Here is a 23,742-nt window from a genome sequence, read left to right as displayed (position 1 = left end):
ATTGAATGATATTGTGGGCAGATGGAAGAAGAGAACCAAATTGTCAAACAATATACCGTGGTACATTAATAACATTAAAACAGAAGATTTGGTTTTTCTACAGTATATTTTGTTACCTCTCATGAGGACTATGAAAGATACATTTAGTAAGGGTAGAATAATTATGAGGCATGGACAAATTTTACATGTGCCTACAAATATTTGTAAAGTTAGATGATAAGGTAATGTTCGTATAGCTTAAGTGCCCCTTTTTTTCAAAAGCAATTACCTACCGCATATATACGACTGAACACATATAGCCATCACTTGTGTTGACATTTATTATCTCTAAACAATTCAGTTGCCGTAAGTACAGGAAATACTGACTACCTTTCCACATAAACCCACACACACACAAAAAGTGTCACTAACTTTCCTTAGTTTCTGATTATAGTAGCTTTAGGAAAAAGATTTTGGTGAAACATATGAAGATTTCAACATAAAACTTGGGATATACCAAAAAAATAAAAAGAAGAAAAACTTTTGAGAAACTGTGAAGATAAAAACTAAACTTAACCACAAATTTATTTCTGTTTTTCATCCAAGTATCCAGGGAGGTTGCTAATGGGAGGTATGCCTCAGAAAATGTACATGTCTGTGAAAACATTGGAACAAACTAATGCTTTTATTCAAGTGATTTTATTTCAATTCTAAGCCACAAGCTATAAACTTTCATCAGAAATGGTAATCTATTTAAAATCAGAGCTATGTGGAATGTTTCATGTTTATGTATAACTTTCATAGTAGACCCTCCTACACAAGGAAAATAATATGCTCAAATTCTGTTATTTTTATAGTTTGTGTAATATATCAAGTACTAGTCCCACCTATCAGCTTCATATTTTTAAAATAGATTTTAGAAAAAGGAAGGGAAGAACAAAATGAAAACAAAATGAAAAAGTGACTTTTTAATTCTTCTGTTTGGAGGAAAAGATAGCTCAAAAACTTAATTATAATGCATATTCTAATAAGAACAAAAAGAAATTTGAAGGAAAATATGCATTGCACATCTTGAGTACTTTATGTTGCTACTTTGCATTACAGAATTAGAAAGTGGAGTACCTGGGGAGGTTAGAGGAGTGTAAGTAGAGAGAGTGGTGGGTGGTGATAAAGAAGGAAAAACTCATAGACTTGATCTAAAAGAATTTCAGTGATATATTAACTTAATATTGAGCTCAAAAAAATCCAAGTCAAAAGATATTTGTTTTTCAAATTTTTTCAACGGTAGCCCCAAATCATTTCTATTTACTGGAAAAATAAATCAATAGGAAGATGGCATCACTGAAAAAAGATGAGGTCTGCTGTTTTTCCTCCTCAAAAGAAGGGTTGCCATCCACACAACTACTATTTATTATGAAAGCTTAGTTTATTGTGATGCAGAATACCATGAGAGCAAAAACAGTTTATGACATAACCATGTCACCTCGAAAGAAACTGTTAAGTAACATTCTTTAATAAATAGGCCAGAGAAGTATGGAAATTTTAAGGTTTCTTTCGGCTTAAAAGCTAGAAGTGAATTGAGAAGTAGCAATTCATAAAAGTCTCAAATGGGAATTGTAAAATCATATTGAAACAAATATGTCATAATTTAAGAGTATAAGAACAAGCCAAAAAAATCAGGGTAGAACACAAATATGTGATGGGTATACATACATGTTCATTTATGTTTAAAAGGAAGATCTGTATATGATTTAAGATATTTGGAAACAAAAAAGAAAGCAGACACACATAAAAAAGAATCATATTTTCAGGCTTCTTCAGAAAAAATACTTCTGTAATTCACAGATAAAATCATATATTAAAAATTTTGTATCAAGCTACTGCTAATATTTTGACTGTTATTTAGGTTTAACAAATTCAGTCATTAGCAATTCTTGCAAAAATGAAAAGGACCTAAGATTAAACAATGGAGCCTAACCTTGCCAGCATTCTGAAACTTATCCAAAAGCAATTTTCAAAACAAGATATAGGGTTTTTTGTTGTCAGGTACTTTTAAAAGCTCTGATATTCTGGAAAAAAAAGTTAGGATTGTCCAAAATAAAGTATGTGCTTTATTTGCAACACTAGTAAGATATTTTTTCGTAATGTCAACAAACAAGTACATTTTAAGCACTCATTATTAGATATTACTGGCATATGACTGTACTAAACATGAAATGTTTGTTGGCTAAAATGAATGGCTCATAAAAACATCTGTGGAAAATAATAAAAATTATGTATTTATGGCTTCCCCAGTGACTCAGCAGTAAGGAATTCGACTGCAATGCAGGAAATGCAGGTTCGATTCCTGAATTGGGAATATCCCCTGGAGATGACTTTTCCCTGGTGGCTCAGACAGTAAAGCGTCTGCCTACAATGTGGGAGACCTGGGTTCGACCCCTGGGTCAGGAAGATCCCCTGGAGAAGGAAAGGCAACCCACTCCAGTACTCTTGCCTGGAAAATCCCATGGACAGAGGAGCCTGGTAGGCTACAGGCTGTGGGGTTGCATAGAGTCGGACACGACTGAGCAACTTCACTTTCACTTTCTCTCCTGGAGATGAGCATGGCAACCCACTCCAGTTTTCTTGGTCGGAGAATCCAATGAACAGTGGAGTCTGTCATGCTACAGTCCGTAGAGTCACAAAGAGTCAGATATGACTAAAGCAACTGAGTATGCACGGACACGTGTATGTGTGTGTATCTGAATCACTTTGCTGTAGAGCAGATAAGCAGAAAAACGTAACATGGTAAATAATCTACATTTCACTACAAAAAGTCTAATGTTTTAAGTGGTAATCTTTCTTAAGAGGTTATCCCTTAAAATTTTAAAAAATTAACATACTATTATATTAAGAAATTATTAATAAATAATTCTGTAAACTGTAAGATTTTCTGTTGTTTATGCTATGACTTAGGAGAATCCTGTTTTTTCCCTTCAAACTTACCTCATGAGAATGTGATTGACCTCAAATTTTCTTTACAATTATTATTTCAATTATGTATGTCACAGAAAGACAGTTCTTTTGAAACATTCTAAGTTTTTCAGATATCCATACAAGACAACTGAGCAATTTTGGATCAAGAATTTCCTAAATCATAAGTCTCCGTCAGCATAATCTGATTTGGCATAATAGCATATTTCTGTACCTAATACTTAACTGAGAAAGACGTTAAACCAAAAGACAGGTGATGAAAGTTTTCTTTTCTTCCATATCTTTGTAACTTGGTTGAATATGATAGATTGGCTAGCTTATTGATTTAGGAATGATCAGCAATATTACTTCCCCCCAAGGAATATTAACATGTTTCCTAACAGATTCAAAATCTGATTTCTAGCTTCCTGCGTAAACGTGTACAAATTTATAGGTTTAGGGCTCCTCAAATTTCTACCTTACGAATATCCACTTATGCACACAGGGAATCTCTGTAGTTCCCCAAAAATTTAGTTACTGTTTTTATACATAAACATTTATATTGCTGGAAAAAAAGTAAAGTGCAATAACTAAGGGCTGAAGTCCACATGAAAATATCACCTATGCTTTCACTAGCTGTGGATTTTCAAAGTTCCCTAAAAGGTCTGTGTTTATCTTTTTAAAATATATGTCTCTGATCTCTTAATTCTGGGGAATAATTATTTTAGTATATTCAAAAACACTTTTAACAATGCCTAGAAAATAATAGGTACTTAACAAATGTTGGCAGGCAGTATTGTATCATATCTCAAGTTGAATTCTTGTTTATACCATGGAACCAAAGGTTTCCCTCAAAGGTGGTATGTGCTCAGTAACTGGTCATTTCTGATCAAATTTCTTTCTATTAAAATTTGTTCCCCAAGCTTCAGTCATTCACTAATTGTGTTTGTGGGGTTTTTTTTTCCCACATTTCATTTACTTAAATAAGAAGACTTCTATCCCAGAATTCTCCCACCATTGTAAGTTGAGTATAGGACATGAATACTAAATTCGCAGTATAATGAGTAATAATTAAAAGTACTAAATTATAAACATATAGTCACATAAACTCCTAGTTCTTTAAGAGGCTTAAATCTCAAGCCTCTATGTATATATATTTACATACATCCTCCTGTTGAAAAGCTGAAGCATCAAAGAATAACAAATATAAAGTTTTGGTTCTAGGATTTCTCCCGTTAACTGCTATTCTGTTCACAGTTTTCTTATGCAGAAGATCTTTCATTTCAACACTAACTAACCATCAATTATGGTTATCTTACTTAGGGTAATGCTAACAAATATAAAATTATCTAAAATATATCATGGCTCCACAAAATGGAAGTTTATTCCTCACTATTTAAAAGTTCAAAGGACATTTCCTACCTGAACTTTCTGTTCTCGCTACAACTTTTCTCTTAATATAAAATTATTCCAAAATAAAGTTTACTAAATAAGAGAGACTGAGTTTTCCTGAACTATGCTGGGTTTTCTTGACCTGGTGATTCAGCATTCTCCCATCTTGCATTTTTATTCTCCCATAAACATCGGTCAATGTTTATTCCCAGCTAGTACCCCAAGAAAGAGAGTGTGGTGAGGGGGGGCACTCACTGATCAATAGCCTTGAAAGCGAAGTGGTTCTCATTGTTTCTACTCATTTGTTTTTGGTCTAAACTACTCACATGGACACTCAGCTGTAAGGAAAGCTGAGTAATGCAGTCTGGAAATGTGCCCTGGAAGAAGAGGACAGAATCTGGTGAGAGACTTCCAGATTCTTCCTCCATCCATATATCAATTTCCACCTGTCTTCCAACACTTAGGAGTAAACTCACACACCTCCTCAAAGGAGACAACAAAAAGCCTCATTTAGTTACTGCCTTAAACTCCAATTCTAGAATCTCTGGTGGTAAACAGCTTTCTGTATCAGGTCCACATTTTCACCAGGGGATTAAGAATGTCAAACTAGAAAAATAAGCTCTCCATCCTGTTTTCTCCATCATATCTAACAGACAATGTTACGGCAAGAAATTGATACCTGAAAATAAGCAAAAAACAAAAATCCTCTCATTTATAAAGGAAAGAATGGTAAACAACTACCAGTCACCGGATGCAAGTGATGATTAGCCCTCCTGGTCAGGTCCTGTGAGACCAGTCCAGGCAGTAGCAACAGTTACTGGCTCTTCTTTCTAGAATTTCCCATACCATTGTTCTCCAGGGTTTCTGGCTGGGCTTTCTGGAGTCTCTTCCTTCTCCATCATCCTTCATGGACACCACATCTGAAGAAGACATAGAAGAGAATGGCCTCCTTGAAGGCTGTACTGCCTTCATAATTGCTTTTGTGGAGCAAATATGGAAATCAGGGATTGAATAGAATCACATGGTCTTTATATCAGGCTCTTTGTTTCTTTGGGAATACAGTTCCCTCAAAATCTTACCAGACCACCTTCCCTGCCTCCTGCGAAACCTGTATGCAGGGCAAGAAACAACAGAACCGGACATGGAACAGCAGACTGTTTCCAAATTGGGAAAGGAGTACGTCAAGGCTGTATATCATCACCCTGCTTATTTAACTTATATGCAGAGGACATCATGCAAAATTCCAAGCTGAATGAAGCACAAGCTGGAATAAAGATTGCCAGGAGAAATATCAATAACTTCAGATATGCAGATGACACCACTCTTATGGCAGAAAGCAAAAAAGAACTAAAGAACCTCTTGATGAAGGTGAAAGAGGAGAGTGAAAAAGCCGGCTTAAAGCTCAACATCCAGAAAACTAAGATCATGGCATCCAGTCCCATCACTTCATGGAAAATGGATGGGGAAACAGTGGAAACAGTGACAGACTTTATTCTCTTTGGCTCCAAAATCACTGCCTATGGTGACTGCAGCCATGAAATGAAAAGATGCTTGCTCCTTGGAAGAAAGCCATCATCAACCTAAACAATATATTGAAAAGTAGAAACATTACTTTGCTGACAGAAATCTGTATAGTCAAAGCTATGCTTTTTCTAGTAGTCATGTAAAGATGTGAGAGTTGGGCCATAAAGAACTGATGCTTTCGAACTGTGGTATTGGAGAAGACTCTTGAAACTCCCTTGGACTGCAAAGAGATCAAACCAGTCAGTCCTAAAGGAAATCAATCATGAACATTCATGGAAGGAATGATGCTGAAGCTGAAGTTCCAATACTTTAGTCACCTGTTGTGAGGAGCTGACTCGTTAGAAAAGACACTGATGCTTGGAAAGATTGAATGCAGGACGAGAAGGGGTGGTCAGAGGACGAGATGGTTGGATGGCATCACTGATTCAATGGACATGAGTTTGAGCAAGCTCCAGGAGATGGTGAAGGACAGGGAAGCCTGGCGTTCTGCAGTTCTGGGGTTACAGAGTCTGACATGACTGAGCGACTGAACAACAACTCCACCACAATCTTAAGCTGGCACTGAATTGATCTTTTCAGTCTGTTTTATGTGCTGGTAAACAGAGCCAAAATCATCCAAAATTATTTTCTAGATATAGTGCCTAATTTAAAGATTCCTTACTCTCATGTCTCTCTCTCTTTCTGTTCAATTTCTGTCTGTTTCTTTCTCTTCCTACTGATTTGCCCCACCACCTTCTCTTCTTTATGCAAAGTACTGGAAAATCCCTTTATAGTGAAATCATACTATTAATGAGAGCTTTTATTTAAAATTTAAAATATGATTTTTAATTATAAATTCCTTTTTTTTTCCACTATAGAATCTGTCTATGATATTTCTTCAGGAGAAAAGATAAGGCATTTAAAGAAAATTTGTTCTGAAAACACTTACTGTGTTTTGTATATTTATATATATATATATGGATAATGGTGGAAGACATGGACATTAATAGCACATTAACTCTGAAGAAGCTAAGTTTATAAACACACAGCATAAATACAAATTTTTCAATATTAAGTATTTTGTCCCAGTTACTTCTACAGCATTGCAGATCCCTCTGAAACATAGAGGTGTAAAACAGTTATTATTTTTTTTTTTTTGGCTGATGGAATCTGGTCAAAAATTCAGATAAAGCACAATAGGAGTAGCTACTGCAGGGTTTGATATCTCTACTGAGAAGGCCTGAAAGCTGTGGGGATTCAATGCCTAGAAGAAGGAATCATGAAGGTATTTTTTGTTCACTTGGTCAGTGGCTGATATTGGCTGTCTGCTGGAAACTCACCTAGTCTGTCAGCTAGAAAACTGGTCTCTCTGAATGGGCCAATTTGGGATTCCTCTCAACATTGTGACTTTTTGTTTTTCTTTTTTAACAAAAAACAGCAAATGTATTATTCAGTATCCAGTATCACACCGCGACACCACCTAGAGACCTCACCTTCCCTCCTTACCTGTCCCCAAGGGTACACCCTAAATGGAAAAAATAAAAGTAAACCCAGACCTCAGCTCCTCCTCTGGAAGAAAGGGTGTTGGCCTTGGGAGCCCCTTTCTGCAGGTCCCAGCAGGCAGGAGAGCAGATCCTTCCTATGCCCAGAGAACTGGGCTCCAGCCTTCAACAACAGAAAGAACATTCAAACAGGAGCAGAGCCGTTTCTGCAGAAGAGAATGATTTGGGAGGGTTCCGAGAGAACAAGCGAGGAGTGAGTGGTATTTTTATACTCTAATATTTGGAGTCATATATGTCACTTCTGCCATGTATTCTGGTTAAAGCATGTATAAAGGTCCACCCAAGTTCAAAATGAAACAGCATACACCCCACCATTTGATAGGAAGGATATCAAGGTCAAAGGGTAAGGAGACCACATGGAATATGAGATATCATTACAGCCAGCCATCTTTGAGTACACCTTTTATCCAAATTAGTTAATGTCCAAAACATTTAGTTGCTATTTAAATTTACTTTATTCACCTTTTGAATGAATTTGAATATGCTGATTTTCATGTCCACTGTTATAAAATTATGCTCTTTTATTTAAAGCTTTTTAATATAAATTTTATAATTGTTATCAAATGTCACCATTTTTTCAGATATCCCGGCACAGAAGAAATCATTCACAGCATGTCTTGAAAGATGTCATTCCTCCATTGGAACAATTGGTAAGTATTTCACTTCATTACTGTATTATTTTTCTACTGTCAACAAAATAAATTACCTCAGAACTCAGCAACTTAGGACAGCATATACCTCACGTTCCGTTCGGTCTGAAATTTGGGCATAAGCTAGCAGGGTCCCGTGGCTCGGAGTCTTTCAAAAGTTTTCCCTCAAAGTTTAAGCTAAAATTGTGGTAGCATCTGAAGGCTTGAATGGGGAAGAATCTGTTTTGAAGCTCGAGCACACGGCTGTTGGCATGATTCATTCCTTCGAGGCCTTTGGCCAGAGGCTTCTCTTCCTTCCTTGCCACTTGCGTGTTTGCGTTCTTCTTAAAAGCACGCCAGCTTAGAAAGCAAGAGAATCTGTTGCGTGCGCTCCGTCACTTCAGTCACGTCTGACTCTTTGTGACCCCCACGGGCAACAGCCCACCAGGCTCTTCTGTCCAGGAGATTTTCCTAGCAAGAATATTAGAGTGCGTTGCCATGCTGCCCTCCAGGAGATCTTTCTGATGCAGAGATTGAACCCAAGTCTCCTGCCTTGCAGGCAGATTCTCTACCACTTGAGCCTCAGGGAAGCACCAGAGAGTCTGTTAGTAAGGTGAAAAAGAATCTTTTGCAACCTAATCATAGAAGTGATATCCCATCAGTTTTGCTACATTATCTTGGACACTAAATTCAGTCTATACTTGAGGAGGGGTTACAGAGGAGTGTGAGTAACAGGTGGTAGTGGTGATTTAGTTGCTAGGTTGTGTCCCACTGTTTGTGACACTATGGACTGCAGACTGCCAGGCTCCTCTGTCCATGGTTTCACAGGCAAGAATACTGGAGTGGGTTGCCATTTCCTTCTCCAGTGAAGTAAAGGTTCAGTTCAGTTCAGTTCAGTTCAGTTCAGTCGCTCAGTCGTGTCCGACTCTTTGCGACCCCAAGAATGACAGCACGCCAGGCCTCCCTGTCCATCACCAACTCCCAGAGTTCACTCAGACTCACGTCCATCGAGTCAGTGATGCCATCCAGCCATCTCATCTTCTGTCGTCCCCTTCTTCTCCTGCCCCCAATTCCTCCCAGCATCAGAGTCATTTCCAATGAGTCAACTCTTCGCATGAGGTGGCCAAAGTACTGGAGTTTCAGCTTTCACATCATTCCCTCCAAAGAAATCCCAGGGCTGATCTCCTTCAGAGTGGACTGGTTGGATCTCCATGTAGTACAAGGGACTCTCAAGAGTCTTCTCAAACACCACACTTCAAAAGCATCAATTCTTTGGTGCTCAGCCTTCTTCACAGTCCAACTCTCACATCCATACATGACTACTGGAAAAACCATAGCCTTGACTAGACGGACTTTAGTCGACAAAGTAATATCTCTGCTTTTGAATATGCTATCTAGGTTGGTCATAACTTTTCTTCCAAGGAGTAAGTGTCTTTTAATTTCATGGCTGCAGTCACCATCTGCAGTGATTTTGGAGCCCAAAAAGTAAAGTTTGACACTGTTTCCACTGTTTCCCCTTCTATTTCCCATGAAGTGATGGGACTGGATGCCATGATCTTCGTTTTCTGAAGGTTGCGCTTTAAGCCAACTTCTTCACTCTCCACTTTCACTTTCATCAAGAGGCTTTTTAGTTCCTCTTCACTTTCTGCCATAAGGGTGGTGTCATCTGCATATCTGAGGTTATTCATATTTCTCCCACCAATCTTGATTCTAGCTGTGTTTCTTCCAGTCCAGTGTTTCTCATGATGTACTCTGCATATAAGTTAAATAAGCAGGATGACAATATACAGCCTTGACGTACTCCTTTTCCTATGTGGCACCAGTCTGTTGTTCCATGTCCAGTTCTAACTGTTGCTTCCTGACCTGCATACAGATTTCTCAGAGGCAGGTCAGGTGGTCTGTATTCCCATCTCTTTCAGAATTTTCCACAGTTTATTGTGATCCACACAGTCAAAGGCTTTGGCATAGTCAAGAAAGCAGAAATAGATGTTTTTCTGGAACTCTCTTGCTTTTTTGATGACCCAGCGGATGTTGGCAATTTGATCTCTGGTTCCTCTGCCTTTTCAAAAACCAGCTTGAACATCAGGGAGTTCACGGTTCATATATTGCTGAAGCCTGGCTTGGAGAATTTTGAGCATTACTTCACTAGCATGTGAGATGAGTGCAATTGTGAGGTAGTTTGAGCATTCTTTGGCATTGCCTTTCTTAGGGACTGGAATGAAAACTGACCTTTTCCAGTCCTGTGGCCACTGCTGAGTTTTCCAAATTTGCTGGCATACTGAGTGCAGCACTTTCACAGCATCATCTTTCAGGATTTGAAACAGCTCAACTGGAATTCCATCACCTCCACTAGCTTTGTTTGTAGTGATGCTTCCTAAGGCCCACTTGACTTCACATTCCAGGATGTCTGGCGCTAGATGAGTGATCACATCATCATGATTATCCGGGTCATGAAGATCTATTTTGTACAATTATTCTGCGTATTCTTGTCATCTCTTCTTAATATCTTCTGCTTCTGTTAGGTCCAGACCATTTCTGTCCTTTATCGAGCCCATCTTTGCATGAAATGTTCCCTTGGTATCTCTAATTTTCTTGAAGAGATCTCTAGTTTTTCCCATTCTGTTCTTTTCCTCTATTTCTTTGCACTGATTGCTGAAGAAGGCTTTCTTATCTCTTCTTGCTATTCTTTGGAACTCTGCATTCAGATGCTTATATCTTTCCTTTTCTCCTTTGCTTTTCACCTCTCTTCTTTTCACAGCTATTTGTAAGGCCTCCCCAGACAGCCATTTTACTTTTTTGCATTTCTTTTCCATGGGGATGGTCTTGATCCCTGTCTCCTGTACAATGTCATGAACCTCATTCCATAGTTCATCAGGCACTCTATTTATCAGATCTAGGCCCTTAAATCTATTTCTCACTTCCACTGTATAATCATAAGGGATTTGATTTAGGTCATACCTGAATGGTCTAGCGGTTTCCCCTGCTTTCTTCAATTTCAGTCTAAATTTGGTAATAAGGAGTTCATGATCTCAGCCACAGTCAGCTCCTTGTCTTGTTTTTGTTGACTGTATCGAGCTTCTCCATCTTTTGCTGCAGAGAATATAATCAATCTGATTTCGGTGTTGACCATCTGGTGATGTCCATGTGTAGAGTCTTCTCTTGTGTTGTTGGAAGAGAGTGTTTGCTATGACCAGTGCATTTTCTTGGCAAAACTCTATTAGTGTTTGCCCTGCTTCATTCCACATTCCAAGGCCAAATTTGCCTGTTACCCCAGGTGTTTCTTGACTTCCTACTTTTGCATTCCAGTCCCCTGTAATGGAAAGGACATCTTTTTGGGGTGTTAGTTCTAAAAGGTCTTGTAGGTGTTCATAGAACCATTCAACTTCAGCTTCTTCAGCATTACTGGTTGGGGCATAGACTTGGATAACTGTGATATTGAATGGTTTGCCTTGGAAACAGAAATCACTCTGTCGTTTTTGAGATCACATCTAAGTACTGCATTTCAGACTCTTTTGTTGACCATGATGGCTACTCCATTTCTTCTGAGGAATTCCTGCCCGCAGTAGTAGATATAATGGTCATCTGAGTTAAATTCACCCATTCCAGTCCATTTTAGTTCACTGATTCCTAGAATGTCGACGTTCACTCTTATCTCTTGTTTGACCACTTCCAATTTGCCTTGATTCATGGACCTGACATTGGTTATCAGGCACTTACTGAGGATTTTGACATTTTTAAGGAAAAATTAATCCTTTATCTGTAGATTCTAAGACTGAGAGCAAGTTTTTTTTTTAATCTTCTTGTTTGTTGTTGTATCCTAATGACAATTAAGAGTGCCTCAAACATCCTACAAAACATAAAAAAATGAAGTAGATATAAATAACTTATAGATATCTTAGAGATATCTTCAGTTCAGTTCAGTTCAGTTGCTCAGTCGTGTCTGACTCTTTGTGACCTCATGAACCACAGCACGCCAGGCCTCCCTGTCCATCACCACCTTCCAGAGACCACTGAAACCTATGTCCATTGAGTCGGTGATGCCATCCAGCCATCTTATCCTCTGTAGTCCTCTTCTTCTCCTGCCCTCAATCTTTCTTCTCATCAGGTGGCCAAAGTATTGGAGTTTCAGCTTCAAATCAGTTCTTCCAATGAATACCCAGGACTGATCTCCTTTAGGATGGATTGGTTGGATCTCCTTGCAGTCCAAGGGACTCTCAAGAGTCTTCTCCAACACCACAGTTCAAAAGCATCAATTCTTAGTGCTCAGCTTTCTTTATAGTCCAACCCTCCATCTATACATGACCACTGGAAAAACCACAGCTTTGACTAGATGGACCTTTGTTGACGAGTAATGTCTCTGCTTTTTAATATGCTAAGTTGGTCATAACTTTTCTTCCAAGGAGCAAGCGTCTTTTAATTTCATGGCTGTAGTCACCATCTGCAGTGATTTTGGAGCCCAGAAAAATAAAGTCAGCCACTGTTTTCACTGTTACCCATCATGGGGTCACATTACTTCATTAGCCATGAAGTAATGGGACCGGATGTCATGATCTTAGTTTTCTGAATGTTGAGCTTTATTTTTAATATAAGTTTATTTATTCTAATTGGAGGTTAATTACTTTACAATATTGTATTGGTTTTGCCATACATCAACATGAATTGGCCACAGGTATACGCGTGTTCCCCATCCTGAACACCCCTCTCTCCTCCCTCCGTGTACCATCCCTCTGGGTCGTCCCAGTGCACCAGCCCCAAGCATCCAGTATCATGCATCGAACCTGGACTGGCGATTCGTTTCATATATGATATTATACATGTTTCAGTGCCATTCTCCCAAATCATCCCACCCTCTCCCTCTCCCACAGAGTCCAAAAGACTATTCTATACATCTGTGTCTCTTTTGCTGTCTCATATACAGGGTTATCGTTACCATCTTTCTAAATTCCAAAAATATATGCATTAGTATACTGTATTGGTGTTTTTCTTTCTGGCTTACTTGAATGTTAAGCTTTAAGTCAACTTTTTTACTCTCCTCTTTCACTTTCATCAAGATGCTCTTTAGTTCTTCTTCACTTTCTGCCATAAGGGTGGTGTCATCTGCATATCTGAGGTTATTGATATTTCTCCCGGCAATCTTGATTCCAGCTTGTGCTTCTCCAGCCCAGCATTTCTAATGAGGTACTCTACATATAAGTTAAGTAAGCAGGGTGACAATATACAGCCTTGATGTACTCCTTAAAAACACATAAACACAAACTTTTTGATATGTAACTTTCTTTTTATTAATGATCTCCTTTTTGATAAATACAATGCCCCCTTTCTCCTTGCTTATTCTTCTTGTACTTCGTATTAGTCAACATGCTTCCAGTTTAAAATGATTTTTTTTCTTGGCACAGTTCTATGATTTCTTCACTTGGCATGTTTTAGGTCACTTATGTCCACTCTACTAATTGCTTCGTTATTCTGTTTTACTTCAGAATAAAAAATTCTTTAAATTATTTTCTACCTTAATGTCCCTAATTTCTCCCCTCCTTTTACTTCTTGCAGCAACTCCATTTAGGCATTTATCCCAACCACTCACCTCTTAACAAGGTCATCTGTTACTTTCATGTTACTAAGGTTCGTACCAACATGGGCACATGTTGGTAAAGTTTGGGTTTTCTCCTTAGAACATCTATCTCAGAATTTAATCCAATTAATAACTTTTTGGAAACATTTTCCTCACATGACTACCAGGAAACTGCTGTCTTTTGGATATCCAAATAATTAAGTGGCCACTAACTTTCCATCTCCTTTGCTGGTTCTCATTCATCTTGGAGATCAACTCTAGACTTTTCTTCTTTCTGTCTACATTTATTCACTAAGAAATCTCATTTCAATGTTGTTGTTTCATATACTGTGTTACACTAACCACTTCTAATATTCAGTCTTCAGGATTGCCCTTGTCATTGCCCTAAACTACAATACTGTACATTGTGGCATTTTCATTTATATGTCTATATCTCAAATTTAACATCCAAAAGTAATTCTGATTTCCCTCCATACCTGCTTCTCACAGTCTTTTCCATTTCACAGGTTGTAACTCCATTCTTCTAGGTCCTACAGTCAAAACTGTTAGTCATCGTTGACTTTTGTTTATTTCATTACATAAACTAAAACACCAAAGAACCCCATTTACTCTGTCTTTAAAATCCACCTAGAATCATTTCACTTTCTCCCACCTTTATGCTATGTCATTCATCTCCTAGTTTATTGTGTATGCTTTAGTTACTCGGTTATGTCCGACTCTTTGAGACCCCATGAACTGTAGCCCACCAAGCTTCTCTATCCATGGAATTTTCCAGGCAAGAGTACTGGAGTGGGTTGCCATTTCCTTCTCCAAGGGATTTTCCCAACCCACGGATTGAACCTCAGCCTCCTGCATTGCTGGCAGATTCTTTACTGCCTGAGCTACCAGAGAAGACTGGGCTTCCCTGGTGGCTCATATGGTAACGTTTATTATAACGCCTTCCTAATAGGTGTATCTACTTTCACTCTTGCTTTTTATTTTTTTTTAATTTTTGATACAACAGCTAGCGTGAGATTGTTAAAATGTAAGTTAGTTGATGTCACGCTTTGGCTCAAATACCTCTCTGATTTCCAGTGTCTCCAGAGTAAAACCTGAAAGAGATGAAGTTACTTTCCAGCTTCTACAGGACCCAGACATCTCTGTCCTCCTTCATCCTTTCCTCTCTTCTCCTGACACTCTGCTCCAGCCAAGATGACCTCTTTACTTTTTCCTTAGGGCCATTTCACCTGCTCTTTGTTCTCTCTGGTACAGAATAGTTCATTTGGCACCCAGAAATTTGTAAGCCTTGTTCCTTCCTTTTCACTGCGTCTCTATTCAAATATCACCTTTTAAAATAGCTCTTCTCTAGTCTCCCCTAAATACAAATGAACGAATTAAGACAACCACTATTTCTGTCCACACTCCATTTCTCTTACCCTAATTTAATTTTCTCCATACAACTTATCACCATGTGGCATACTCTGCATTTTCTTTTTGTTTGTCATCTCCTTAGAGTGTTCTGTGGGAGCAGGCCTGTTGTCGCCTATGTTTAGATCTTGATTCCCATGATTATAATAACTGTAAGAACGTAATAAAATTTCAGTAAATGTGTGTTAACTGAATGCACAAATGAGATAGTTATGAGATAAATGAGATAGTTAATGACTTTTTTTTTTTTACTTCCAGGCTTATAATACACCGATGCATACTTGTGTATTTTCTCTTCATTATCTCATCATATATCTTGAAATGTTACTTAGTCATTTGTTCTAGTATATCTTAGGGTCACTCTAGATGTGAAATATTTCAAGTTGAACCCATCATCACCTTCTTCTCAAATTCACTTCTATTTCCATTGACCCTACCATTATTTTTTATACTTACTTAAAAGAACAAGTTACCTCTTTTTAATAGAGAAGACACTTTTAAAATTTTTGTTCACATTTAATTTTAATTTTTTTTAGTTTATATTGGAGTGTAGTTGATTAACAATGTTGTATGAGCTTCAAGTGTATAGCAAAATGATTCAGGTATATCTATATATTCTTTTTCAAATTATTTTTCCATTTAGGTTACTGCAGAACATTAATCAGCATTCCCTGTACTATATATATAGAAGGTCCTTGTTAGTTATCTAGTTTATATATAGTAGTGTGTACATGGGGCTTCCCAGGTGGTGCTAGTGTTAAAGAACCCTCCTGGCAATGCAGGAGACGTAAGAGACTGGGTTCCATCCCTGGGGCAGGAAGATCCCCTGGAGAAGGGCACGGCAACCTATTCCAGTATTCTAGCCTAGATAATCCTATGGACAGAGGCTATACAGTGCCTAGGGTTGTAAAGAATCGAACACGACTGAGGCGACTTAGCACACACACAGTGTGTACATGTTAATCCCAAACTCCTAATCTACCATATCCCTGTTAGTAGTGAACATTTATCTAGGTTGAGAACACATTTTCTCTGGATCCTTTATTTACTCTATGCCCCTTCATGTAAGTCAACATTTTCTGAAGTGTTTTCTCCAGAGTGGGTATGATGTTCTCACCTTTTTTCCATATGTGCAGGCACGTGTTCCCCAGGCCTTTCAGTGCTCTGGCCTCACCCCACTGTATTCCACCACACCTCTCCCACTGATTCTGCAGTAATTCCACACCAGCCTTCTTTAAATAGAAGCTTCATTATTTCATTCTCCTAGTCACAACTTGCAGCAGCTTCCTATTTTCTATAGCATCAAGTCTATAGACTTTCTCACAGCCCTGATTTACCTTATTTATTATCTACTGCCAAATACATACCCTCAAGCCAGCAATAGTAACATGATTAAGACATGACTCTTACCCTGAAAGAGCTCGGATTTTCTGTAACAATTATAGTTCCTTCATCTCAACACTCTTTTGTGTTGTCCACTCTTATTTCATGGGTAATAGACTTGTTCCATGGCTAGACTATAAATGCTTTTTAGTTAGGGGTCATGACTTGTATTTTCTTTATTATATCATATTTCCCCTTACATTGTTTCTGGCACTAGTGTTTGTTTGTAAAAGACACACATGTCAATTGGTTTAATAAGATAGTAAAGATTTATTAAAATAATATCATTGATTTCAGAGATTAATACATATATGACTGCTAATCATAGTGAAAGGCATATTTTTAAATTTAATTAGATATAACAATATCTTGTTTTCAAAATTGACCACTTAGGTTTCAACTTAGAGAACATTTTCCCTGGAAAGTATTTCTTTGATTCCTCAACTTTGAATCAGGTAGCCCTTCTTGATTCTGCCTTTCTGAGGCAGCTTTCCCTGCCTCTATCTCTAAACTGACTCTATCTCTGATCACATTGAAATTGCCTGTTTCCTTTTATATCTCTCTTACTGCACTGTAAGGTATTTGAGGGGAGAGCTATGCTTCACTTACTGTTTTATTATTAAAACTTCATGGAAGGCCTGGCACAGTATAGCTGTACAGTGAATAGAAAAGTAATGGTGTTTCTTTTGTATACATTTGCCTTACAGAACAAATAAAGTGCATATAAATAAAATGCTTTATTTTAAGTATAGCACATGCAAATGTCTCTCTGAAGTGTTTGATGAAACATGGCAAAAGTTAAACTGAAAATGAAGCTATATGAGTGTGTGTATGTAATATAAATATGTATGAAATTATATGTAATTTTATATGTGCGAATATATATGAGATTATATTTGAAAAATGCCATAAACTTTCAAATTTTTATATGATATGTGTATTAATTATGAATTTAAAAATAAAATTATGATTATTACTTAAATTTAACCAATAACTAATGGTACACTTTTGCTATGCCTATATATAAAGCATGGGCTAATATTGAAAGAATTAAAATACTCCAGAAAGTTTTCTTAATGTACCTTCCTAACTTCAAGGTTATTTGTTGGTTTGTTGGCTGGTAGTTATATGCCTTGACTCTGCAGCCTCAATTCTCAATAAATTAAACTTATTTTTAAAAGATCTCAAGTTATGGATAATGTAACTAAGAAAAAATATATCTATATGCTTAATACACTATACTAGATCAGATAAACTTGGAAAAGTGGCATTGGGAACTACTGCTAGATAAAAGGAAAAAAAAACAGTAGTTTGTTGATCTCTTTAGCTTTCAGTGTCTGTAAATCTCTTTCCCTGCATTCCTATTCAATCTCTCTGTTTACACACACACACACACACACACACACACACACACACACACACAAGCTCTAAAAACTATTGGAACTACCAACTAATCTACTTTCTATGCCTGCATTGGGGTTCCCTGCATCCTTTCTATGAGTACTTATTAAGCTCTCGTTCTCCCTTGTGAACAGAGGTTAAATTCAATTTTTATTCATCAGTCTCTACTTGAATTAAATTGCTTACTTAATGTTATTTTAAAGATAGAAATGTTTACCTTTTCCCTACAAGTCTTGACTTATGAACTACTCCATTATGATAGACAATGAGAAAATAATCACCAATTCCTTCTAACAACAAGTTTGTATTGATTTTTAATTATCCATTACTGTTTACATCAAAACTTGAATTATTTTTCCAGAACCTATAAAGCTGCTTTTATATTTGCCTAATAAAACTGTATACTTATTTTTAACCTAGATTCAAATATTTTTTCCACAGTCTGACATGTCCCTTCCTTCCGTCTCTACATCTCTCTTTCTTTCCCCAACCCTGCCTCAGGGTTGCTTCTGTAGTCATCCGTAAGTTCTTGCAGTGGCTTTCCTCGCCAATACCTACCAGGATGAGCTACCATATATAAAACGACATGTACCAAAACACTTTAGAAAACAGTAACCTCCTTTAAGTAGATGTTATTACTCATTATTTTTACCATCTGGGTCTTTGAGCTTATTTATATCCTACATTTTGTGCTAAAAATCTCATTTCCTTTATCTCTCATATTTAGAAATTCTTGGAACATTATCCAGCAATCATGAGAGCCTTTGGCTTTAAGCCTAACTGACCAAAAGTATCCCATTCCACCCACTCTTTTTGGAGGAAAATAATTCACTTTCTGAGAGTGGAGTCTGCTATGGTGGATGATCCCCTAGATGCTGTCACCCTTCAGTAACCATAATTTACCACTTAACTTCCCCTTTAAAAAAGAAGTTGCAATCAACATGTTTAAACAGCAACATGATGCATTTCTTTTGAATACTGGAAAAAATATATTCCTAGCTGGAGCCTAAAATCTCAGGGTACAAACTACCCAGTTCACTGACAGCTGACGTCACTTATGCCACTTGGTATGCAAATCCATATGCTATCAATGCAAGAGACTAAATTATTTTCTGAGAAGCTGTGTTGTTTCTTAACCAGCTCTGTAAAACAGTCAAGATTTTAAACATGAAACGTCAAATGTACTAATATGTGTTTGTTTCCTGATCTTGTATATTTCTCATTATAACTCTTTGTGAGACCTAATTATTTTCAGGGCATTTCCCCTTTTTCCTTTAATGAAATAGTCAAGAAAAATAACCCTGTTTATAGCATGTTAAATCTTTATCATCTTTATGTTTATCAAAAGTGTATAAGGCATGTCTGGGGATAACCCTGCAGGAGTCAAAAGCCTGTGGCAGGTTTTAGAGAATCATCTGCTGCCTCCTGAGCTGGAAGGATTTGCAGGCCAGAGCTCAGGAAGTTGCCATGGCTTGAGGGCAAAGCAGGCTTTTGCAGATAAACCTTAAGTCACAGATTCTACCTTTTGGAGCCAGATATCATTTTGTGGATTAATTAATACTTGTGAGGGCTTTAAGGATGAAAGACATTGTGAGCATACAACATTTCTTATGTTAAAACAAAGGACAGCCTCTTTGGGGGGAATCATTCTATTGATTAGGCTGTGCTTTCCTTAAATTGCAAAAAAAACCTACCAAAAGCTCTTTAATCTTTCAAAATTCTACTCTGTTAAGATAAAAATTAGGTTTTTGGAAAAAGCACTCTCCCATATCTTCAAGATGGTAGTATATTAATAATGCTATATAATTTAAGAACCCTTATACAAACCATCTCCAAGTTTTCATTGCTTTATGTGCCCTTCCTTTACTCAAACAAGAGTGTTTTTTATTTTTTTATTTATTTTCATTTACAAAATGTTATCAGCATATAGATTTTACAGTGTTGTGTAGGAGTGTGTTAACTCCAGTATTGGTTGAGGCCATCCCTGTGCTAGGTTTGGGTGTGATATGATACGCTAAATAGTCATGTCCTTTTCTGGAGGGCCTGTCAGTCCAGGGGAGAAGAGAAATATTAAACAAATAAAGAAAATCATAATTCTATAAATGTAAATTACACAACATACGATGACAGCAGACAAACAAGTTTCTATGAGAGAGGGAGAGCCTACTCTGGATTAAGTATTTATAAAAGCACGATTTGAAAGAGCCATTTAAATTGAGATTTACAGGGTGAATAAAGTTTGTTAAGCAAATAACTGGAAGGATGCTGCAAACAGAAGGACTAGCAAGTACAGAGGTCTGGAAGTCAGAACAAAGTTGTTATCTTGGAAAAACTGCATGAATGCTGCACTGACTAGAAAAGAAAGAAAGTGAAGTCGCTCAGTTATGTCTGACTCTTTGCGACCCTATGGACTATAGCCTACCAGGCTCCTCCGTCCATGGGATTTTCCAGGCAAGAATACTGGAGTGGGTTGCCATTTCCTTCTCCAGGAGATCTTCCTGACCCAGCTGTTGAACCCGGGTCTCCCGCATTGTAGGCAGATGCTTTACCGTTTGAGCCACCAGGGAAGTGGTAGGCTGACTAGGAATATAAATCTGGAAATGTGGGTAGAGGGAGACAGTTCTCAGATAATGGTAAGGAGTTCAGAAGCCATTAAAATACAAAAACAGATTACAGTAACTTTTCCCATCAAGGCCTACATTTGAAATTCACTTAACTCTACAATAGAGAAGAACATTCACACAACAACAATGAAAAGGGTTATTAACATTGAGCAATCTTGTCTTCCCTATTGCCTTGACCAAAACTAGTTATAACAAAACAATTGAATTATGCTAATAAATTTCCCAGACAGTAATCAAGAAGGCCATTCTCACTGAATCCCAAAAAGAGTTAAAGAAAGAACACTGTATTTGCATCAGTGGCATGAAGAAATAGAATTCAGGGAAGAGAGAAAAAAGGAAGGGAAAGGAGATGCATTTGTACAGGAAAAGCTCCAAAAGACTGAATTTCTTGAGACAGAAAGAAGTGCCTTCATCAGCCTGTTTCCCAAATAGAACCTGGATTTTTTTGGTGGTGACCAAATGAAACACACTGGTCACAAGATGAAAGGCTAAGGGGGTTCTTAAACATCAAATGCTAGCTTATTCAAGATGATATTTTGATGAGTTAAGGGTAAATAAATCAGAGACATGTGGGTAAAATTTCCCTTGAAATACACAGGGGTTTAAAATGATGGGGAAATGCATTTGGCAAAACATAATATGTACTTTGCCAAACCCAACATTTGAAAACCGGTTCAAGACATTCAGCAGAACCCCAGAGCACAACATATTCTCTTATCCTGAGAGTAAATGAAGGAGAAAACCCATGAAAGCAATGTACAACATACACTACAGGGTATAAATAATTTGCATTCAGCAAACCATGCCTAACTTTAAGACCTGAAGTCAAGACCAGCTTTTCCTGATCTTTAAGAATGCTCAATTACTCCTTTATAGGCACCTCTCATGTATGACGCAGCATCATTTTTCTTTTATTCTCCTTTTCATGTAATTATTGTTTTCAACTTGAAAATTTTGGTTTACCACTTTCTAAAAGTATGCACACACTTAATTATGTATCTTTGTTACACACAGATTTTATATTTCATGTCTGCAAGAGCATCATAGTTCATTTTCCAGCTATATGTAAGATGGCCCTAAAATTGAAGTGAAATGAAGTGAAGTAGCTCAGTCGTGTCCAACTCTTTGCAACCCCATGGGCTGTAGCCTACCAGGCTCCTCCCTCCAAGGGATTCTCCAGACAAGAATACTGGAGTGGGTTGCCATTTAAAATTAAGCATTTATATTTTAAATTAGTACTTTATATGATATTTAGAAAAGCTAAATTTTGAAGGTGATTTTTTTTCCCTTTGTTTTTGTTTCTGTTCCACTACAAGACCACACACATGGTCAGCAGATCTGATGTAGCAAAAAAGCTAGAGTCGATACAGAAATAACTGGAAACTGAGAAGAAAAAAAATGTAAGCAGTGAGTCCCAAAGAGGAAAGTAGAGCAAGAGAGGGAAAGCCAGTGGAGTTCTGTAGATGACTAAGTTCTAGAGATAGACTGTACAGTAGGGTGATTATATCAGTTAATAAGGCTGTGTTGTACACTGAAAATTTGCTATGAGAGTTGAGCTCACATGCTTTCACCAGAGAAAAATTTTAAAAAGGTAACTATGTGAGGAAATGAATATGTTAAGTAGCTTGACTATAGTAATGGTTTCAAAGCTGTTCTTTTTGTTTAGTCACTAAGTCATGTCCAACTCTTTACAATGCCATGGACTGTAAACCTCCAGGCTCCTCTATCCATGGAATTTCCCAGGCAAGAATTTTGCTTCCTTCTCCAGGGGATCTTCCTGACTCAGGGATCGAACACACCTTTTGCATTGCAGGGAGATTCTTAACCACTGAGCAACCAGGGAAGCCCAAACATTTCATTATGTATATGTAAATCAAAATATCAGGTTGTACACATTAAATATATACATTATTTATTTTAAAGATAGAAACATAAAAATAATTTTAAAAAGAAAATCAATGGAAAAAATACACAAAATTTCTATTTCTGTGAATAGTGGAAATGTTAAGAGATTTAAAAAGGAAGAGAAACATCATTAGGGGGTAATATGATATAACCAGATATCCTCCTTCTGTGCTTTATAATAGAAATTATCAAAAACAAGATTATGAACAAAATACTGTGATCAATCAAAAGTTCAAAAAAATGTAATGTGTCTAATTACTAAATTGGAAAAGCGTTAATGCAAAATCTATTTGAAATTATAGTAGCTCATGTGTGTAGTTACGGAGATTCGCTACAAAGTTCTCCCAGGAAGTAGGTTAGTCATACAGAAATTTTCACAGGTTCCACTGCTCTGGTGGGTTCTCTCCAGTTCAGGCCTGAGGCCTGTCTCAGTTTGGTGGATATTAATAGATTATATGTATCAAAATTATCAGTGTTTACAGAGATGATGATCCCTAGGGTTTCCTTGGTAGCTCAGTGGTCAAGAATCCTCCGCTAACACAGGAGATGTGGGTTCCATCTGTGGGTCCAGAAGTTCCCCTGAAGAAGGAAATGGCAGCCCGCTCCGGTGTACCTGCCTGGGAAATCCCATAGACTGAGGAGCCTACCCTCTGTGGGCTGTAGTCCATAGGGTCCCAAAAGAGTCAGACACAACTTGGCAACTAAACAACAGCGGGATTACCTTACATCATGAAACTTCTAAGAGTCTGCTGTATAAACTTTAAATCTGATTTATTAATTTGTAACGGTGCATATCCTGATGTTGACTATGGTGCATCACATTCTATGTGAGAGGACTGAGGAAGCTGAATTAGGAGTCAGAAGATTGTCAGTGAACACAGAAATCAGAACAAAGGAGAAAAGAGCAATCATTCACATGTATCAGCAGAACGAAGGCTCTGTGTTTCTGTTACTAAACATCAGTCTTTTCTCATGAAAATGCGCTGAAAGTTTTAGATTTAACTTATTTCATTTATAAACATGTATTTCAACAAATTCTTATAATGTACTGATATAGATGAACCTCTATTGTTTTCAATTCTACTTATTTTATCTGAGAACTACGTGAGGACTTCACATAAAAAAAAAAATTGCAGTGTCTGTAGTTACGGTTACAGTCTGGTCTTTCTGCCTGATTGTTAGCATTAATCACAGGCTATCTTCTGCTCTCTTGCCTTGTGTCTGGCTTCCAACTTAGGCTGATAAACAGGTGCTATCTGGATATCCCGCCACCATTCATTCTTTTCATATGTATCTCAGCGCAGTTGTGTCTGCTGAGTACTCCCTCACTGCTAGCAGACTGGCTGGCATCCAATCTGGACAAATTGCTGATCTTTCCTGCCACTTAACATTAAATAGGGCTTCTGAGGAACATTGAACAAATAGCACAAGAAGCC

The 23,742-nt window shown here is 37.4% G+C and overlaps 1 protein-coding gene across 4 annotated transcripts in view; it reads left to right on the top strand.

The window, feature by feature from the left end:
- The window catches only part of ARHGAP15 (Rho GTPase activating protein 15), a 700,830-nt gene that overhangs the window by 83,040 nt on the left and 594,048 nt on the right, over window positions 1-23,742 (top strand). For all 4 annotated transcript variants that reach the window (XM_042243922.2, XM_027964991.3, XM_060410067.1 and 1 more), the window contains one exon: window positions 7,970-8,038. In XM_042243922.2, coding sequence (XP_042099856.1) covers window positions 7,970-8,038 — 69 coding nt within the window. The remainder of the gene's footprint in view (window positions 1-7,969; window positions 8,039-23,742) is intronic.

This window comes from Ovis aries, chromosome 2, assembly GCF_016772045.2.
Source record: "Ovis aries strain OAR_USU_Benz2616 breed Rambouillet chromosome 2, ARS-UI_Ramb_v3.0, whole genome shotgun sequence".
NCBI classification, from domain to species: domain Eukaryota; kingdom Metazoa; phylum Chordata; class Mammalia; order Artiodactyla; family Bovidae; genus Ovis; species Ovis aries.
This window is presented reverse-complemented; position numbering and strand designations above follow the sequence as displayed.